The sequence below is a fragment of the Peromyscus maniculatus genome, chromosome 7 (genome assembly GCF_049852395.1).
Source record: "Peromyscus maniculatus bairdii isolate BWxNUB_F1_BW_parent chromosome 7, HU_Pman_BW_mat_3.1, whole genome shotgun sequence".
Taxonomy (NCBI): Eukaryota; Metazoa; Chordata; class Mammalia; order Rodentia; family Cricetidae; genus Peromyscus; species Peromyscus maniculatus.
In genome coordinates this window covers 97270261-97291773 of record NC_134858.1, presented here as the reverse complement: position 1 = coordinate 97291773, position 21513 = coordinate 97270261, and the positions used below count along the sequence as shown (strand labels likewise).

Here is a 21513-nt window from a genome sequence, read left to right as displayed (position 1 = left end):
CCTCAGCTCAAAATAAGTAAATAAATAATAAAAATGTAGGTGGAGCCGTAACTGATGCCTCTTGAGAGTATCTCAGAGAAGAGGAATAGGCCTGACATTGACCTATCCCAGGTACAGAAGTGTCAAAAACAAACAAAACCTGTTTCACATCACCAGAAAGAAAACTGACAGACAGACTGTACCAGTGTTCCTTGTCTATTAAAGCGTTGTTGCTTCCTAACAGAATTCTCCATCTTTCGTCTGGGCCAGACTCCTCACTGGAATTGCCAGGCCTGGTGAGAGGAAAGTGGTCACTGGTCAACCTTGTTGGCCACAACTGCCCCTTTCTGCAAAGTGGCCACAGGACATTCAGAACTGCCCACCAAGTGCTCCCCTTCTCCACTTGGTGTTCTGGGTAGCACACTTAACTTTCTAACAAAAGTTCAGCTCCCAGGCAGAACCCGCAAGCCCAGCCGCACAAAGAGGTTCTGCCTCCAACCTGAGACATGCATCTGAACCCACAGTGGGGAGATGATGTCTCCAGGTGCTGGGTGTTGGCAGCCGGACAACCTCTGAGCAAAATTGTTGTTTTCACATGCCATACCACACCTTGGGGAAGGAAGGAGGAGGCAGGAACCATCTTGCTCAGTAGACACACTTCCTCACAGGAGGATGGAGGAGGCAGGTTTGGAACATCTCACACTCACTAGGCCTCACCTAATCCTGCCAGAAACCAATTCCTGGAGAGCTGGCCAGGACAGCACAGGCCCTGGGCCCTTCAGGATCCTCTCTAAAGGCAGTCCTACCCAAGCCCTGTCCTTTGTTCCTACCTCTTAAACTCTTGCCCTGTACCTACCCAGTCTCCCATGGACTTCTAATCACATCCACCTCTGATCCTAACGCTGTGCTCCTGCTAAACTTCAGCCCGGGACCGGAAGTGAAGGAGCTAGAGATGCCAATATTTGTTTAAAAATCATCTTGTTAGAAACCCACCCCGCCCCCGCCCCTGCCCCCTTCTCTACAGAACTCAGATCATTGTCCCCTTAGATCACTTTACTGTTTTCAAACTCCATTCCCAAGACCACTCTCCCGAAGAAGGGGCGGGGGGGGGGGGGGATGTGGAAGGGGCCTGGGTGTCAGTCATCTCATTCCGCATCTCCAAGCATGCCAGCCCTTCGCCAGCAGGGTACCTCAGTCCAGAACAATCCGAGGCCGCTGGGATGGAGGCGTAGGGAAGGAGACGTCGTGAAGCACCCTGGGCCACGCAGCTCGGTCCCTTGGCTGGGTGACCGCAGCCACTAATGTTTAACCTGCGCGCGCAGCGGCGGAGTAACTCCGCCTGGAACCGCGCTCCCTCCCGCGGCTCCCGGCTAGATTCCAGGCATAGTTTTCCGGGGAGGCCTCGATCACCCTGGGGGTCACTCGGAGCAGGGGCTGAAGACTGGAGGTCTGGGGAAGGTGCCACGTCCTCACCCCACCCACAGGTCCAGACTCACCCCATCTCCGCAGTGCAGCCCGAGGATGCTGCCAGCCAGGCGGACACTATTAGCCGAATGCAAGGATCCCGCACGCCTCTCCACGCTAGAGGCTCAGGGCCCAGGGTCTGCACTGCCTCCCACCCCCACCCCCAGCAGAGGCGGAGCCTCTCCGCAGCGCCCCGGAACAGCTATTTTTAGAGCTGTAGGGGATGGAAGAAGGAGGGAATGCCTCTTTGACTCCGCTAAGAAAATCCAGCATCTAAGTTCCCAGGCCTTGATGAGCGGCAGGACAGACACCTTCGTCTCCCTCTCTTCTCTTCCACATCTCACCCATGGCAGGATGCAGCCACTGTCCGGTAAACTAGGCCAGCGGCTGCTGCTCGGCAGGCATCTCTGTAAGCCCGCCAAACTAAAGCGTTTATTGCCAAGGCCCACATAAGGAGACACTTCGAGAGTGCTCCGTTTGATCAGATGGCAATCATTTCCAGATCCCTTATGCAGATCCCAGAAAGCCGGGGCAGAAGTTGGAGGGAATTATTTTCTCTCTCCTGATTATGGGTCCTGCTGCCTTTTCGTTGGTTCTCATTACTTTTAAGTTCTGGGAGGTTTTGTTGTGTTTTAGGGCCTTCTCTCACCAAGGCTTCAATACGCCAAGCTCTACATTTTGGGACAGCAAAGATGAAAGTACTGGAAATAAGTGCTGGCAAAGGTGGGGAGAAACTCAAATTTCTGTGCGTTGTTGATGGGAATACAAAATGGTATTACTGCTGTGGAAAACAAAATGGTGACTCCGAGGAGAAGTTACTTTGGGTTGCTGTATGATCCAGCAATTAACATGTTGTGGTGTCTTGAATTAGAATGGCTCCCATAGGCTTATATATTTTAATGCTTGGTCACTAGGGAGTGGCACTGTTTGAAAGGATTAGAAGGATTGGGGGTGTGGCCTTGCCGGAGTAGGTGTGGCCTTGTTGGAGGAAGTGTGTCACTCGGGGGTGGGCTCTGAAGTTTCAAAAAACCCATGCCAGATCCAGTCTCTCTTTCTCTCATCGTACAGATCGGGATGTATCTCTCAGCTACTTCTCCAGCATTATGCCTGCCTGGCACCATCCCCTCTGTGATGATAATGGACTAAGCCTCGGAAAACTGTTAGGCTCGTGATTAAATACGATTCTTTGTAAATAGTTGCCTTGGTCATGGGACACTGGTGTTCAAAATAGCACTATCCAGCTGGCAAGATGGCCCAGCAGGGAAAGGGCTTTGTCCCCAAGCCTGATGTCCTGAGTTGAATTCCTGTAACCCACACAGTGGAAGGGAAGAAACAACTCCTTAAAGGGGGAGAGAGAGAGAGAGAGAGAGAGAGAGAGAGAGAGAGAGAGAGAGAGAGAGAGAGAGAGAGAGAGAGAATGTAAAATAAAATAATAGCGTTATTTACAACAGTCAAAATGTGGAAAAAATCCAAGTGCCCATTGACAGCTAATTGGATAAGCAACACATGGTTTATACATATAATGGAATATCATTTACCCTTAAAGTGGAAGGAAGTACTGGCATGTGTTATAGCATGTTATAACATGAATCAGCTTTATTTTACTCCATTCAGACTACTACAATAAAATACTACAGACTGAACAGGAAGCTAGGAAGTCTAAGATCAAGGCATGAGCAGACTCCATCTTTGCTGAGCATCTATTTCCTGATAGACTCATGGAAGACTCTAGTCGTCCTCTGAAGACTCTTCTATAAAGGCACTGAATCCAGCTGTGAGGTCATGGTTAGGATTCATGACCTAATATTACACTCCCTAGAGTCCCCATTCATAATAACATCACTGCTATTGTTTGGTTTAGTGCCCCGCACCAAAGGTCCATGTGGTAAAGCCTTGGTCCCTAACATGATACTACTGAGAGCTGGTGGGACATTTAAGAGATAGAACCTAGCAGATGGACTTCAAGGTATTAGGTATAGACCTTGAACATGATAGTGAGATCCCAGTTCCTGCTTTACTGGCATGGAGTAAGAGATTTCACTCTGCTATGATATATTACCTACCACAAGCCTAAGCAATGGGGCAAACAACTCTGCCCCCTATTGAAACCTCTAGAACTGTGAGCCAAAATAAACCTGCTTTTTTATATACTGGTTTTATATTGACCAAAAGCTAGCAGATATGCAAAGTAAACAAGCTAGTCATAAAAGTAAAGAGTCGTATGATTCCATGTACAGGGTGTCTTAGGGTTTCTATTGCTATGAAGATCATCTTGACACACCATGACCACAGCAACTCTTATAAAGGAAAACATTGAATTGGTGTTGGCTTACAGTTCAGAGGTTTAGTCCATTGTCATCATGGTAGGAATCATGACAGCAAGTAGGCAGACACGGTGCTGGAGAGGTACCTGGGAGTTCTACATTCAGATTGCAGGATAGAAGGTGACACTGGACCTGGCTTGAGCTTCTGACACCTCAAAGCCCACCCCCAGTGGCACACTTCCTGCAGAGAGGCCATACCTGCTTCAACAAGGCTACACACACCTCCTAATAATGCCATTCCCTATGGGCCCATGGGGGTCATTTTCATTTGAACCACCATACAGGACATAACCAAAAGGAATCAAATTCATAGAGACAGAAAGTAGGAGAGTGATTGCCGGGATCTGTAGAGATGAGACATAGAGTTGCTCTTGATGAGTGCAGAGTTTTACTTGGGGAATGGTGAGCAACTTCCAGGCATGCCAGCAGTGATGTGTACATGACAATATGAAAGTTTAATGTCCTGAAATTTACACTAAAAATGGCTAAAACAGCAAACCTTAATTGTGTGTGTATATATATAGAGAGGGGGGGGGAGATCTTGCCACAAATTTTTTAATGTAAGGGGAAATGATGATCAGAGACAAGGAACAAATAAGAATATAAGCTACATCCTCTTATGGGAAATCTTGCTTTTCCTCCCTTCTGACTGGGAACCCCCGCCCTAGCCGGGAGCAAAGTGTCCAGGCTTTGAAATCAAAGACAAATCCATATCCTCATCCCCAAACTGTGTAACCTCAAGAAAGTCACGGTAACCTCTCTGACCTTCACTTTTCTTAGCTGTAAAGTAGAAAAAAAAAATAAACTCTAATTAGCAGGGTTGTAAATGAGCACCCAGTTAGCTAAGATATCTCTAGGCTCAGCTCAGGCCAGGGCAATCCATGGTGTGTCTTTCCAGGCTCACACTGAACATTCTTGGCTATTGGTTTAGCTGTCTTTTCATTGTAATCCTCAAAGTTTACATAAAGGAGCCAAAGCTACCCATATGTGCATTTCTGTGTGTGATTTCCACCAGCCTCAGTTTCCCCATGTATAATTTGGTGCCCTCCTTTGCTAAAGCAAACTTGATATGACTGTTGACTGAAAAGGAGAAGAATGGTTTTCAATATCTGTGGTTTCCACCTTGCCTTGCAGTCCATTACCTCCTCAACCCAAAGTCATACTTCCGCACTTGATCCAGCTTAGACCTTGTCATAGATGTTCCCTGTCCTACACCTCACACAAGAACCTCAGGAAACAGAAGGAAATGCCTGCGCAGCCCATAAAATTGCTGGCATTAGAGCAGAGAAGCCAGCATCCATCCTACCCTCTAGCATGGTGGCCACAGATGGCCCATGGGGTTTCTTTAGGGCAAAAGTGCTTTGTTGAGTTTACATAGTGCTGATGCAGAGATACGGAGGCAGATGGTCAGAGGGAGAATTTACCCCAAAACCTAGTTTGGTCATCTCTCTTGAAAAATCTGAGACTCTGGCAGCAATAGGTCTACACACTCACATGTCTGGAGTTGGCTGGACCTGAGGGGGACTCTTCCTCGTATGGAGCCTACACTCTAGCTCTCTCCCTGAAAATGTCACTTTGAAGGAAGTCTTACCCTTCCAGAGGAGACCTCTTTTCTCAGGAAAACAAGTGTCTTCTGAAAGAACAATGGAAATACAGATTGAAAGAAGCCTAGCCAGGATCAGCTAGTTGGCTGACTGATCTGCCACTCAGCTGGCAGAGAAGATGATGGGATCAGGACAGACCTATCTCAATGACACCTGCCTGGAACTCCTGTCTTTTAGGAGGAAATTCATTTTTCCCAGTTGGAAAGCAGCTTTGTATACATAGCATTTAATTCATGAAATGTATTTGGTCTAGAATAGTGGTTCTCAACCTGTGAGTTGCAACCCTTTTGGGGTTAACAACCCTTTCACAGGGGTCACATATCAGATATCCTGCATATCCAATATTGAAATTATAATTCATAACAATAGCAAAATTACAGTTATGAAGTAGCAACAAAAATAATTTTATGGTTGAGGTCACCACAACATGAGAAACTGTACTAAAGGGTCACAGCATTAGGAAGGTTGAGGACCACTGATCTAGATTTCTAAGAGTGTAAACAATCTCTCAATATATGTGTGACTTTAACACAATATGAAAGTAGCTATGATTTTAAAAACAACCTGGGCTGGCCCAATGCTATAAATACTGCTATGCCTCATAGGCTATATTCATAATTGTAAAGAATAACAATGTTAAAAGTTGGCATACACCTTTGATCCTAGGACTTCAGAGGCAGAGGCAGGTAGATCTCTATGAGTTTGAGGAGAGCCTGATCTACAGAGCAAGTTCTGGGACAGCCAGGGCTACACAAAGAAACCCTTTCTTGAAAAAAAAATAAATAATTAATTAATTAATAAAAGGTCTAGAGAGATGGCTCAATGGTTAAGAGCACTGGCTGCTCTTCCAGAGATTCCGGTTTCAATTCCAAGCAACCACATGGCAGCTCACAATTGTCTGAAACTCCAGTTCCAGAGAATCCGACACCCTCACACAGACATACATGTAAACAAAATGCCAATAAAATAAATAAATATTTTTAAAGTTACTAAAAATAAAGATGTACTGTCTTAGACCCCCACATCAAAACCCCTGTGCCAGCATCATTAAGGAGACCACACCAATAATTCAGAAATTGTTGTAGAATATTATTTTAAGATGTGTTACATTTGTTTATGCTGTGGAACATCTGTTTATGATGCAAAGATGTGTCGAATTCTTTTATGTTGCATTTCTTTAAGTCTGTGAAGCTGTGTTACTGTGCCTGTCTGAAACACCTGATGGTCTAATAAAGAGCTGAACAGTCAATAGCAAGGCAAGAGAAAGGGTAGGTAGAGCTGGCAGGCAGAGTGAATAAATAGAAGGAGAAATTTAGAGGAGGAAGAGGAAAGAAGAGGTACACCCCAGAGGAGGGAACTCATGCCTGGCACTGCAAATTTGGCTAAGAAGTAACACCCTACTACTGTTATTTTGCTAAAGGGTCACAGTATCAAATTGACTTTTAAATAAAATACTTAATCCTTTTTTATTTTTTGAAGATAGGGTCTTACTATTTAGCCCTATATGACCTGAAACTCAATATGTAGACCAGGCAGGCTGCCCTACAACCTCACAGAGATCCACCCACCTCTGCCACCTCAGTGTTAGGATTCAAGGTATGCACTACCTTCACCCAACTTAAATACTTATCCTTATATCCATAGACTCATCAGATAAATGTATTATGCAGATAGCAGTTAATACAAAGACTCCAAGCTAGTCAAAATACAGAAAATAAGTGACCATTGGATATTCATTCCTAAATGTGACATATATATCATGGCTCCCTACTGCCAAGGCTCAGGAAATATCACAGAAGAGGAAATGGAAAGATTTGAAGAGCCAGAGGTCTGTGAGGATTGCTGTGACCTAATGTCTTCTGGACATAATGGGACCAAAGCTCTCAGGAGTCCACAGGAGCTGGAGGTCCTGATCCAAGACTGCATAAGATCAACCTGATCAACACTCCAGTGGGAGAAGGAAGGGATCCATGCAGTCCTGCCTTTATCTGAGGATCTACTGTCAGTTGGTGGATACCGAGATGGGGAGAGTCAGCTTCCTTCAGCAGTATGGCCTGTGGCAGGTCACCCATGTGTCAGTGGCTGGTGCCCTACAGTCATGTACATACAGGCAGCACTAAGTGGACTCAGTGGGTAGAAAAGGAAGAAGAAGAGGAGGAGGAAGAAGACATGAGGAGTTAGAGGGGGACACCAGAGGGTAGATATCATATAAATGCATTATATTCCTATGTGAAATTACCAAAGAATAATTTTTAATTTAAATAGCGAAATCAAAAAAGGAACAGACTGAAAAAATTGCAGCATAATAAAATATATTAGAGTTCTTAACATACAGAGTGGTTACAAACCAATAAAAATACCTCAACATAAAAAATGAAGGGTAACAATTGACCTTTCCAAAATGAACCAGGAAATTACATTGCCCCATTTTCCTCAGAACCACTACACGTGTTTTAAAGTCATTCTTTTTACCATACAAATGATACTCCCTACATAAGTTATTAATTCATTTTCCACATTTACTAATCAAAAACTCATTTTACTGCAAAACAAAGGACTTTCTAAACATCAAATTGTCATTATTGACTCAAAAAAAAAAAATCCATACAAGTACAACCCAGCACAAAGAAATATGTATGACACTGTCGTTGACCTATTTGGTCTCACTGGAAACACTATATATTTCTGAGAAGTTTAAAGTGTTTTTACTCAAGTCCCTCAAACTTTTGTGTTCGGGGATGTCTGGAGAGCATTCTTCATATACAGCAATAAGAGCCAACCTGCTCCTCCCCAGCAGGGCTAACGGGAATTCTTATCTGTGAAACATTGAACACCTGAGTTCACTGTCTCAGGGACACAAAGAGAGGGCATCATCATGCGGTAGTGGGGAGTCAGATATCAGAAAACCCAGCAAGTAATGGAATAAATAAACCTGAGGCAGGACACAGGACTTGTGAATGTTTTGGGTTGTTTGGTTTCTTTACTGTGTGTGTGTGTGTGTGTGTGTGTGTGTGTGTGTGTGTGTGTGTGTGTGTACATGTACACCACAGCACAGATGTGGAGGTCAGAGGTCAGCTGGCAGGAATTGGTTCTCTCCTTCTATCATGTGGGTTCCAAGGCTCATATTCAGGTCATCAGGTTTGACAGCAAACACTTTTGCCCAGTGAGCCATCTCACCATTTTTTTTTTAAATAAGACTATCAGAGCCATGATTCTTGAAGAGGGAAATTTAACAATGAAAGGCAACAGATGGATGTAGAGTTTCATAAGACATCATAATTTTGTGTTTGAAAAAAAGTGTAAATTTTTCTATAAAGTAAACAACCAAGATGAAATTTCTAGAAATACTTGGCTGATAACTGCTTACAGAAAAAAATAATGATATCAATTTTCATGCCTCCTGAGAAGCAGAAGTGAATTCATTTGTATTTTAATTGAAAAATTAGAAAATTACATGTGCTTATTATGGTGTACAACGTGATGCTTGGAGGAAGTCAGTTTTCATCTGAATCTGTGGAGGAAGCAGCTTTAAAAAGCTTGAGTTTTGGCCGGGCGATGGTGGCACACACCTTTAATCCCAGCACTCGGGAGGCAGAGGCAGGCGGATCTCAGTGAGTTCAAGGCCAGCCTGGGCTACCAAGTGAGTTCCAGGAAAGGCGCAAAGCTACACAGAGAAACCCTGTCTCAAAAAAAAAAAGCTTGAGTTTATCATTTGCTCTTATGCAAAGGCTGGGGTAGGATAAATGTGTACATTGAAAAGGGACACTGTGGGGAAGGCAGGCTGGGGATGGGAGGAGACTAGTAATTAGGACACATGTGCTGGGACCAAGATTGATTGGTTCACCTGCATCTTTGGCCCCTAAATTAGTTCTTGGTACTCAGAAAGATCAATTAATATCTACTGACTTAATGGATTGGTGAACACTGATGTAGTTTACACATGGGCTCATGTGTTTTAAATTCAGTCTCCAGTGTGGCAACGTTGAGAGGAAACAGAACACTTGAGAAGAAGTGCAATGCAATGAGGTCATGGGAGTGTTCCATCATCAGAAGGAATAAATATACTTTTGATGGGATTCCAGTTAGTTCTTACAAAAAGAGGAAGTCTGAGCTGGCCATGGTGGCACACACTTGTAATCCCAGCCCTCTGAGGCTTAGGAAAAAGGACTGAGAGTTTAGGGCAGCCTGGGATACACAGCAAGACCTTCCCTCTGGCCCCTCTCACGGGGAGAGTTGCAAGGGACTTGGCTCCTACAACTTTTCTGGCTTCCTGACTCACCATGTGACCTCTTGCATATGTGTCCTGTCACTGTGATACCATCCTCCATGAGGGCTTCACTAGAGACCAAATAGAAAGAGTCATCTGAGTCAGGATCTCAGCCTCCAAATGTCTGAGATAAATAAACTTCTTTTCTTAATAAATTTCCCAGTTCCAGTATTTTGTTATAGTGGCAAAAAAATGGATTAATACAGATGTCAAAGTCAAGGCTGAGTATGATGCCACATGCTTTGAATCCTAGCACTCAGGAGTGGGAGGCAGGTAGATCTCTGTGAGTTGGACACTATCCTGGTCTACATAGAGAGTTCCAGGACAGCCAGAACTGCATAGTGAGACCCTGTCTCAAAAATCAAAACAATGACAATAACAGCCATGTCCCTTTCATTCTGACAGGTGTTAAAATTAATCTTACAATATTAAATAGAACAGAACATAAACATACCTATTAGCTAACTACCAGCCTCTCTTGCAGCTACAATCTAGCCAGGGAGATGCAAGGATACACGGTATTTGCACTTATACAGTACTTGCATAAAGTCTTTATGTAATGCATTTTCTTTCCTCCTTCTGTCATCCTAGTGTCTGGAATAACCAGATGATGGGCTGGAGGTCCAGCAGCCACTTGGAACATGGTCTACAGATGCTAGGACAACAATCCAAAAGATTCAAGCCTGGGCTTCCAATGGCCACTATTAATATACCTGTCCTTAAATTATCTGCCTTCAGACTTGCTGTTCCATGAAGGATAAATATGTTCTACGTTTACAGCCACTTTTCTTTTGAAGCATGTATTATTACCAGAGAAAGTTAATCCTGAAGATGTGGATAAGTCCTAGCCTCTAGAGACAGTGGAGAGTGGGGCAGCCTGGAAGTGTCTAGTTTCCCACAGCAGCAGTAGCCCTCTATGTGTTACCTGTACCTGGCTTTCTGGACACTTCCCCGTCCGCACCTTGAATCAGAGCCCTGTAAGTCTCAGGACAGTGCTTTCGATAGAGATTTTCCACCAGGGTGTTGCTTCCCCTAACCACAGTCCTGCCCTCTTTATTCATGTAGTTCCACAAATGTAGTGCATAGGAGTCGTTGAAGCTCGGCTCTGTGTCCCACACTTGATAGTAGCGCCTCCACTCCGGATAGGGGATAGGGTAAAATCTCTGGGGATGAAGGAAGGAAATATTCAGACACTTCAGGTCACCCAGCTCTTGGAAGTCTTTAAGTCTGCACCACACCCTTAACATCCTTGTCATCAAATTGGGACCTTGGTTGCCCCAAATGCCTGAGTTATAGTGCTCAACAAAGTTCTCCATGCAGGCCCACAGAAAGGGGTGGTGGGGGAGAAACCCAAATACACCGTTACTGGAGTGCCGGGAACCCTGGGCTGCCAAGAAGTTCTCTTCGGGGATGGGCCTGATGGAGATGACATCAGTGTCCATGTAGATGCCACCGTATTTCCAGATGATAGCCAGGCGGGATGCATCTGAGCTGACATGGAGCCAGTGTTTCTCAGTACTGCTGTTGACCTATGGGAACAGGTACAAATGAGCCTGAAAGCAGTAAGGGTGGCTAGGAAGGACCACAAGGTAGATTCCCCAAAATCTATTTGACTGCAAGCAAAACTTCATAAATTTCTCAATTTACCTTCACACACACACACACACCCCCAATTTTCCTTGAAGTAAAGAGTTTACAGCAATTAGTATCAATGCAAATATTTTTAGCAGTTATTGAAGATTTCAAAATATGGGTTCTCTTTCATCAAAGCAGTGGAAAGATAGAGGCAAAATTCAGCAGGAATTTCACAATGAACAGTGTGAATCAATCTTCCATGTGGGTGACAATACCACAAACATGAAACTGTGTTTCATGGATTTTTTTTAAATCCTCGAAATGTTCAAGATTGATATTTAAAAAAAATCAAAATACAGTGAAAAATGAAAACAAGCTAGGAAACTCAAAAAACTAATACACTAGTTGAGAAATTGGGGGAAAGAAAAAGAATCTGAGACTGCTTGAATGCATGCCTTTGTTTGCTTGGGAGGTCCCTTAATGAAGTTCACTGAGGACTCACTTACTATGCACCAAGCACTGTGAAATTACTGAAAGCATAGCAATGAACGAACAGGAAAAATCCCCACTGGGAGGAGATCGACAATAAACAAATATATACTGCATTGGGTGTTGATAAGGACTATGAAGGGAATAAAATACTAGGTGAGGGGACTATAAAGGGGTGAGAGAGTGCACAATGTTATATTAGGCTCCAGCAGAAACTTGAATGTAATAGATGGGTGCCCTGTGAAAACATCCGGGAGAAAATGCTAAGTTGGAGCAGTCGGCAAGTGCAAGGGCCCCAAGGCAGAAGCATACTGACTGTGAGGCAGAAGCAGGATGAAGGAGGGAGAGGGGCAGGCAATGAGGACAAAGCAGAGTATGGGAAAGGGAGAGATCATGTAGAATGAGATCAAGATTTGAAATTATTTGGCAGGTTGAACAGAAAGGAGCCATGTAATCTGAATGGGTTTTCCAAGGGTCATTTTGGCTGCTGTGTGGACAAGAATCTGGGGCAATGGCCGGAATTGATGGAGACAGGCAAAGAAGCAGGCTAGGAGCTTATTGAGGTCACACAGACTTGGATCAGGGTAATAATCTGGTGGGGGTGAGAGAAGTGAATCAAGGTCCATATTCCAGATAAAAACAGGTCAGCCTTTGCTGATGGGTAGATGGGTAGGAAAGAATAACTGTAAATGCTAAAATCAAGCAAAACAGAAGAGGAGCCCAGAGGAATAAATCAGTATAACTCATAGTGTTCCTTTGGGGATGGTAAGATTTTGAATTAAAAAAAAAAAAAAAAAACAGGCCAGGCGGTGGTGGCGCACACCTTTAATCCCAGCACCTGGGAGGCAGAGTCAGGAGGATCTCTGTGAGTTCGAGGCCAGCCTGAGCTACCAAGTGAGTTCCAGGAAAGGCGCAAAGCTACACAGAGAAACCCTGTCTTGAAAAACAACAACAACAACAACAAAAAGTCTTTCTCAATTTAAATATATTGAGTAAAAGATTAAGCAAAGACCTTTGGTTTTGATTAAAAAAAAAAAAAAATGAGCCGGGCCGTGGTGGCACATGCCTTTAATCCCAGTGTGTGGGAGGGCAGAGTCAGGTGAATCTCTGTGAGTTTGAGGCCAGCCTGACCTACAGAGCAAGATCCAGGATAGGCACCAAAACTACACAGAGAAACCCTGTCTCGAAGAAAAAAAAGAGAGAGAGTTGTTAAAATTCTACTATGAAGAACAAAAGCAAGTTAACAAGAACTTTGTAAAAAAAAAAAAAAAAAGCCTCAGTTGCCGAAAGTTATCCCATCATTTACAGAAACAGTTAACACCTAGCATATATCAATGATCATTCTAAGCACTTGATAATATACACAAATCCTCAAAGATGAGGTTCGTGGTCATTCTATCTTTCAAATGAGAAACTGAAGGATCAAGATGCTTCATCATTTGTCCTCAAGTATGGGTTGAATTGAATCTGAGCAACTTGTCTTCAGATAGCCACTCATTCAAAAGAAACTACGTTTTGATAAAAATCAGTATAACCTGGGAAATTCAGGGTTCTGACTGAACTAAGAGACACAGAACATCAAAAGCCTTAGGAAAGCAGAAGAGGAACCCTGCCTGGGTGGGAGCATTAGCCTGCCATCCACCTGATATGGGGTGAGCAGCAGAAGGAGGTCTGAGGACAATGCCCATGCTGGTTCTGGACATCTTCAAGAGCTACAACTACTTGTATGGTTCATATAGCAAACCCAGGGGTCCTTAGGAAATGATGGCACCATGGATCCTCTCTAACATGTGCCCCCCAATCTATCTCCTTTGGAGGCCCAGCTGGGACAGAACATGTATTGGCCCAGTTCCCTCAAGGGTATCATGGTATGAACGCTGTAGTTACACACCCCAGCACAGAACCCTGCAGACTCAGATGGAGCAGGCACTTAAAGGCTCTGCATCTCAGGACCCACTTTGCTCCTAAAATCTAACATGTAAAAACTAGATCCATCTTAGCACAACCCAAGCTTTGTCCCAAAGGATTTTGATTCCAAGAAGTTATCTATGTATCACACTAAAAAAGAGTTCTAAGTAGGGCTAAAGTTTCCTTTGTTCAGAACCATAATGAGGTTTTAATATTCTTATTGAGTGATTCATCTGTAAGAAAAAGAAGTAGTGTACAGCATCTCCCAAAATAACATGCTTTGATATTTCTTTTTCCAATGAGCAAAGTACAATTTAGGTAAGAATAGTCTAGTTCAGGTATGGGAAAAGTTGTGCAGTCCTGGGGCATCCTCAGAGACATGGACCAAACTGTCTGTCCCGTCTATTCCTGGCACCTGCCTTCCTGGCCTGTTACATACCCTGTTACTCCTGGGACAGTGATACTCACTTTCCAGGAACTCTGCTCCTGGCAACTGCCAAGACTAACATATGGACACTTAATGTGTTTGAATTTATCCACTTCCTCCTGACCAGTCCCAAATTGACATTTCTGGGCTCTTATAACAGATGGGACTTTGCCATCTAAAAGTCACTGGAGCCCTAAGTGATACTACGGACCCCAGAAGCTGCCTTCAATCCCAGTCCCTGCCAGCCTAATCTACTGAAAGTGTCCACTCTGGGTTACAGTTTAGTTTGACAAATGTTTCCAAATGATAGCAACTAGATTCAAGCCTGCCAACCACACCAACACACCAGAACCCCTCTAATGAGGCAAGACAGGGCAGGGGAGGGGAGGGATTTCTTCTCTTTTTATGAATGTGCTATAATGGGCTAAACAATGACCGCCCAAAGATGTCAGGTCCTAATTTCTGGAAACCTGTAAGTTTGGGGAGAGGCTGTTTGCAGATAGAATTAAGTCAATGATATTGAGATGGGGTGATGATCCTGGATTATGCTGATGAGTCCTTGAAAATATCACAGATGTCATTTAAAGAATGGGGTGGACAGAGACTCTAGGCACACAGAGGTAAAGGGAGTTTAAAGAAGGAGACAGCAATAGATTGATGGGCTACAAGCCAAGGAACAGCTTGGCCACCAGAAGCTGTTAAGGCATAAGAAACAGTCCTACCCTACAGATCCTGCTGTGACTGTGGCTTCCAGAGCTGAGAGCATAAATGTCTGCTGCTGTCAGTCACCAGGTTCACCAGGTCTGAGATCATTTGTTAAAGGAGCCCTTGTAAACCAACACAGCAGCAGATACAATACCTCTCTTTTGCCACTTGGCTCACAAAGCTTAAATATTCGCGGACATTTGGTCCAGGGTGGATGAGAATTTAGGTAGAACTTCACATGGAAGGCAAATGCTATGACACCAACTTTTTTTTTTTTTTTTTTTGGTTTTTTTTTTTCGAGACAGGGTTTCTCTGCGTAGCTTTGCGCCTTTCCTGGAGCTCACTTGGTAGTCCAGGCTGGCCTCGAACTCACAGAGATCCGCCTGCCTCTGCCTCCCAAGTGCTGGGATTAAAGGCGTGCGCCACCACGCCCGGCGACACCAACTTTTAAATTATTTCTGTTTTTAAAAATAATTTTCTTAGCCAGGCGGTGGTGGCACATGCCTTTAGTTCCAGCACTCAGAGAGCAGAGGCAGGTGGATCTTTGTGAGTTTGAAGTTAGCCTGGTCTACAAAGCAAGTTTCAAGACAGCCAGAGCTGTTACACAGAGAAATACTGTCTTAATAAGAAAAAGAAGCCAGGTGGTGGTGGCCCACGCCTTTAATCCCAGCACTCGGGAGGCAGAGCCAGGCGGATCTCTGTGAGTTCGAGGCCAGCCTGGTCTCCAAAATGAGTTCCAGGAAAGGCGCAAAGCTACACAGAGAAACCCTGTCTAGAAAAAAAAAAAAAAAAAGAACATGAAGTTAAAAATTTTTAAAGTTACTTCTATTTCAATCATATTCAAACATCTGTTGTAATAGTTGTTTGATTTCTTTAGTGTTTGTTTGTTTGTGGGACTTAATTGTCTGTTTTTTAGAATTCTTTGTTTTTTGAGACAAAGTGTCAGGTAGCCCAGGCTGGCCTACAAGCTACTATAACGCCAAAGATGACTTTAAATTCTGATCTCGCTACCTCTACCTCCCAAGTAATAGGATTGCTGGTGTGTGCCCCATGAAGGCTTCCTCTCTTCTTTTTAGTGCTGGAGGTAGCTGCATAGCTGAAATCATTATAATTACATTATAATGGAAAGGAGGCTTTCATTCCATGTTGTCTTATACTTCCTATAAGACGTCAATAAAAACAAAAAAACAAACAAAAAAAGCTCAGTTAAGCCCTGTCTAATGGAATCTTGAGTAACTGTACTCTAATTCTCTTAAGCATTACCCAAATGTGCACCTTCTAAGAGGAGAATTATTGGATCCCTAGGAGTTTCAGGGGCTTCTCAATCATATCTTGCCACAACCCAATCTCGTGGAGCATCATGCCACTCATCCTTGCTGAATTTTCAACCTACATCATTTCACTTCAAATATTGCTTGGTTTCTACCTCTGGTGTTGAAAAGATTTAACATAGATAGGCTTTAAATTATAATGAAAAATAAGTGTTCCATGTTTCTAAAAAGGATTTTAAAAATTTATTCAGTTAAGAAGAGCCTCCAAAACACCAAAGAGACTCAAAGAAATAAGCCTGGATGCAAAGGAAACCAGCCCAGTCACCTAACGGGACTGATGTGTCTCCCATTTATCTGAATCAGAATTCCAATCCATTACTCTGAGTGCTGGACTTGACTCTTTGTTGAGGCCCTGTACTCAGTTTACCTGTCTACGGTGAGTGCATTGGACCCATTATCTTGCAGGTTCTGTTTCTCCTTCCCAACACAGACTTTCTCAATGCTTTGAACACTTACTTTGGTGTACCATGAAAACAAAGGTGTGTCTTCAAACAGTTGTTTCATGTCCAAAGGGACAAAGAAAACATTATCTATGGCTGAGAGCAGGGAGAAAGCTGGGTAGCTGGTGTTCGAGTTCAGCTGTGTGGCATTGCTGAGCCTTTTCATAAAGAAGATGACCGGCTGTTCCGGGTAGATTTTGGCAGCAGACTCCACAGCACAGGAGACCAGCGGAGGTGGCTCCACTCTTTCAGAAGTTTCTATGAACACAATGCTTCGTCCACTGCTTAAGAGGCCTTCCTGCCCCGGAGGAGATGTGAAGAGAGGTAGACAGGCAAAGAAGCATTGGGACCTCAGGGTGAGCCGGTATAGCAGGCCACAGGCAAACACCAGGACCAGCGACAGGGAGAGATGGAGTTCCCTCAGCATGTCCTCCAGCTCTCCCAGCCTCTTCTTTAAGCAACACAGTTCATCAGAATTCACCCTGGTGATCCTAATAGAGGCAGCATGCAAGAAAACAAGTAAGAATATCACTTATCATTTAAGATGAAAGAAGACCCAAGTGAAATATGGTCAAACCTGGCAATATTTAAAAAATTCATCTTAGATTTAGATTTATATAGGAAAACAATTAATTTACTATATATTATTAATAATAATAAATACTATAAAATACTAATTAATATATGCTATTAATTAATATAATTTAATATATACTATTAACAGAAGAAACAGAAAGCAATCACCTCACAGTTCTGATTCAATAGAGGTCGAGAATGTAGGAAATTTTGACTCATAGTCATGATTTTTTTAAAAATTACAAGAAAACTTTCTTAATCTGATAAATAGTGCCTGCCAGAACAATACATAAATGATAACATATAGATAGTATATAGATGGGAATAGATAGATGATAATATAAGGATAATATAGGTAATAATATATAGATTATAATATATAGCAATCAGCCTTCTTCACACAAAATGTTCCAATAAAGCTCGATTATGGTAAAATGCCCATCATCACTCTTACTAGTCAATATTATTCTAACAATTCTAACCAAGTCAATGAAACAAAAAGAAAAAAATCACTAATTATAAATATTACAAGAGGCCAAAGTGTCACCAGTTTCCCAAACTATGACCATAGATGAAGAAAACTGAATATAATATGTTCAAAAATTAACAGAATTCAGAAGAAAATTAACCAAAGGTCTAAACTGAAAGTTAGAGGGTGACATTGTGAACATCGTTTGCAAGCATTGGAGCAGTGAGTCCAACCTGAATCATCTACCACCAAAGTCCAGGCCCCAGTTCACCACAGTGGCTCCCTCCCTGCAGAAGGGAACTTGAACTCAAGCTGACTCCAAGACAGCAGGAATCTCAATTCCTAAAAGGCCCATATTTTGCCTTCTACAAAAACTCTTTCAAAAAACGCAAATCCGGGAGCCCAGAACTTACTTTCCAACCAGAGACTTGCAGTTCACCAGTATCTGAGATCCTAGAAGTGAGGACACGTTTTTCCTGTATACATTCTCACAACTCACTGCCCAGTCTTCCAATTCAACCACACAGAGGAAAGTAAATCATTGGCAGAAGATGAAGAATAAACCTAAGAACTCCCCAGGAAGCTCCTCCCTTCACTAAGCTCCTCCCCATCACCCTGAAAGTAGGTATGTGGGGATAATAGGAGTTCACAAGATGTTTCAGATGACCCACATACGTGGCTTGGCCAGCCTGTTTGGGGATCTATCATGGGGGCTCCAAGAGGATCCTCTCAGGTGGAAGAAACTATATGAGAGCATGATACTGGCACCATCATGCCACGCACTTGCTCAGTTTAGCTTGAATCAAACTCATGAGCAAAGTCTTGTGAAAGGTTCTTTACCAGACAATCTGTAAACTGACCCAGATTTCTCCTTTGCAATCATGATTAAAAATTTTGATGAAAAGAAAAGAAAGCCTGTTTGCACCATCAAAGCAGTGGACAAACTCCAGGAGTCTAAAGGCCCAAGGATGTACAATGGGAATGGACCCTCCTGTGTCAGCTACAATGGCTGCAGGAGGGGCCTTTTTTGCCTTGATGTACCATTGTGGGGTAGGAACTTCTCATAAAGTCAGCTTGATCACCCTCAACCAATGTGGGTTTCCCCAAGGTATCTTCACCCTCCATGGTCTAGCCCCATGGCCCCTGATGTGAGCATTCAACAAACCTCTTCAAAGCTGTTCTTTGGTCAGGCAGTGGTAGCCTTTAATCCCAGCACTCAGGAGGAAGATGCAGGTGAATCTCTGGGTTTGAGACCCACCTGGTCTACAAACAGAGCAAGTTCCAGGACAGCCAGCAATACACAGAGAAATCTTGTCTCAGAAAAACCAAAAGGAAGGAAGGGAGGGAGGGAGGGAGGGAGGGAGGGAGGGAGGGAGGGAGGGAGGGAGGGAGGGAAGAAAACAAGAAGGAAGGAAACTGTTCTCTGCTCAGAGAATCACCTGTCCTCGGCCCAGAGCTTTCCTCAGCCCAGAGCTTCCTCTCAGGCAAAAACAGGTTGCCCTGGATGCTGTAGTATGATCAGGGATGCATGCACCCTACTGGACAGACTGTGGATCCAATCCTACATTAAGGGAGCTGAAGCGGTCCCATTTCTTGCTTTCTCTGGGTTTCTTTGTCTGAGCATCCCCAGAACTAGCTCTTGGTTCTCCACCTGCTCCTCCTTTGGGAAATGGATTTCTTATGTGGACCTGATCAACTCTGGGCTCGAGGTAATCTGGCATCTTTTGAGAGTTCTTAGAGTTGAACAGATGTGGGCATTCTTTCCTACAAACAGGCAGAAAGATTAGCTGTCCTGCTGCCTGCCTGGGGCTAACTGGAGAGCTGGGTTTGTGGAAGAGATAGATTCCTTGTTCCTAGTTGGTCTAGCTGCTTGTACATTGGCATAAACAAATGAGCTAGTGGTCAAGAAAACAGTGACAGAGTTAGTGGTCTTTTCAGTGGGGCATGGGTGTGAGTCTAAGTGATGTGAAATCTCAAACATCACAGTAGATCTTGCCGGTCAAGCACTAGGCAGAATGATGCCTACATCTGTCACAGGCCGAGAGCTCTAGGACTCTGAGAAGTGCAGAAAATAACTTACTTCAGGCTCACCTTGAAGATGAAATGACTAAAGAAGAACCCTGACTTCCCACCAGGGAGAAGAGGAAAGACAATGAAGGTGGAGTCGGGCAGAGGTGTGTGCACACCTGTGATTCCAGCACTGGATGGGTAGAGGCAGGGAATCAGGAGTTCAGAGTTATCCTCAGCCACAGAGTTATCCTCAAGGCTAGCCCAAGATAAATGCTATCCTGCCTCAAAAATTACTGTAGATGGACTCCTTGATAAAAACATAAAGCTGCTTGCTCCCTGGGTAATTGTTTTTAATTTATGAATGAAATTTAGATCCTCACCCTGTGTGAGTTGGTGTGATGTGTCCAAAATGCAAATTACAGGTCCTGAGGAATGTTTAGGACCACAGCTGGACATCCTTCCTTGATCTTCCTGAAAGATTTGAATCATTCCACATGGAACTTCCAAGGGTATGTAGACATCCTTTGGGGGGGCAGGAAATAAGACTCCTTCCCTTCCTTCTGCTCTCCTTTCTACTACACTTAGCCAATACATGCCCAGTTTGTGTCTATTGAGGATGAGGTCACAGCAGAGTCTCTCAACTCAGACTTCATGGACCCCAGCATCCACAAGGATGAGTTTCAGGAAGATAGGGCCCCACAACAATGACTCTACCCAGTCCAGAATGATGCCATGGTACTCAGAACATTACTCAGTGATCGACCTTGGAGCTTTTTCAATCTTTTGTCCCTATGATTGATAATCTCAATTAGAAATAGTTCAGGATTTGGATCGAAGCACCCGTTTGCATAAAGGACCCACTGTATCAGGCCAGGAAAGCTAGAAGGATCTTTAACAGTAAATGTTTATTGACTTGAATTGCACGCAGAAAGTACACTTTGCCTCTCTGCAGCTTCTTTGAACTGGGGTTTATTGTGAGACGGAAATGCTTAAGCCAGAAGCACTCATCCTATTTGCTTTGGCTTTTAATGCCACGGTTCCGGTTTTTAACATATTTGTTAAGCAAGTGGGACTGATAAACTTGTTAAAACATTCAGCTACTAGCAGCCCAAGACAAATTATCCAAGGCGATAGCTTGTCCACGCAGCCAATTCCTTTCCTCAAGCAAACAAAGCTCAAAAGGGGTTTTGTTTGGCTGGATGTGAATAGTTGGAGAGACGGATAGACACGGGCCTCCTCTCACCGCAGAGTGGCAAACAACCAGGTAGCCTGGTGTTTGGGGAGCCATGAAGAAATAATAAAAGAGGTGATGCACGCTTAGAAGTTATGATATCATTAACCCTGAAAAATTTTACAATTTTAAACTAGAAGTGAGTGACTATGCCATCATACCTTGCAATGTGTTTTAAACTATCTTAGACTCCCAGTAAAATGATCCTAATCTTTCTTTTTTATTAGAGCATAACTAAATCAAACATACCCCTGTGTACAAAACCTTGCGCAGTTATCAAGCATATTTCTTGATTTGCTTTATTGTGATAACACACGTAATTACCCCCTGCCTTTAACATTTATTTGCAGATAAAAACAGCTGCTTGGAGATAAAGTAAAAATAAATGTTCTTGGTGAGATACTCGTACCCACTGAAACCACTTTTTAAGGCTGTGTGGCCAAGCCCTCTGATCCAGAGTTGAATTCTGTCTTCCACAAGGGAACATCTTTGACCTACCCACACTGCCCACATGGCACAGGACTGTCTGAGAGACTGAGTGTATCTCAATACAGCTGACAGAAACTGTTACAGGCTACTATTATGTCACATCCCCACCCCAAATTTACCTAATCTCAATGGGATGTATTTGGAGGTCAAACTAGGGAGGGATAATTAGATTCAGATTAAATCTCCCTCTTTTTTGGCAAAAGTAGCAAGATAACTTTATTTGGA

At 43.5% G+C, this 21513-nt stretch overlaps 2 protein-coding genes across 7 annotated transcripts in view; both read right to left on the bottom strand.

The window, feature by feature from the left end:
* Positions 1-1785, bottom strand: part of Dzip1l (DAZ interacting zinc finger protein 1 like) — a 40969-nt gene extending 39184 nt beyond the window's left edge. For 2 of the 6 annotated variants that reach the window (XM_076576904.1, XM_015994048.3), the window contains exon 1: positions 1476-1604. The gene's annotated coding sequence lies outside the window, so the exon portion shown is untranslated. Of the gene's footprint in view, positions 1-182; positions 937-1169; positions 1312-1475 lie in introns of those variants that run through there. The other 4 variants (XR_013052902.1, XM_076576905.1, XM_042281492.2 and 1 more) reach the window with 4 other exon arrangements.
* A 5909-nt stretch (positions 1786-7694) lies between these two features.
* A4gnt (alpha-1,4-N-acetylglucosaminyltransferase) lies at positions 7695-18098 on the bottom strand. The gene is made up of 3 exons (XM_006975138.4): positions 17972-18098; positions 16530-17004; positions 7695-11167 (listed from the first exon to the last, which is right to left on the bottom strand). Exons 2-3 carry the CDS (start codon positions 16938-16940, stop codon positions 10553-10555), a joined length of 1026 nt encoding a protein of 341 aa, XP_006975200.3. The 5' UTR covers positions 16941-17004; positions 17972-18098; the 3' UTR covers positions 7695-10552.
* Positions 18099-21513: the final 3415 nt, after the last annotated feature.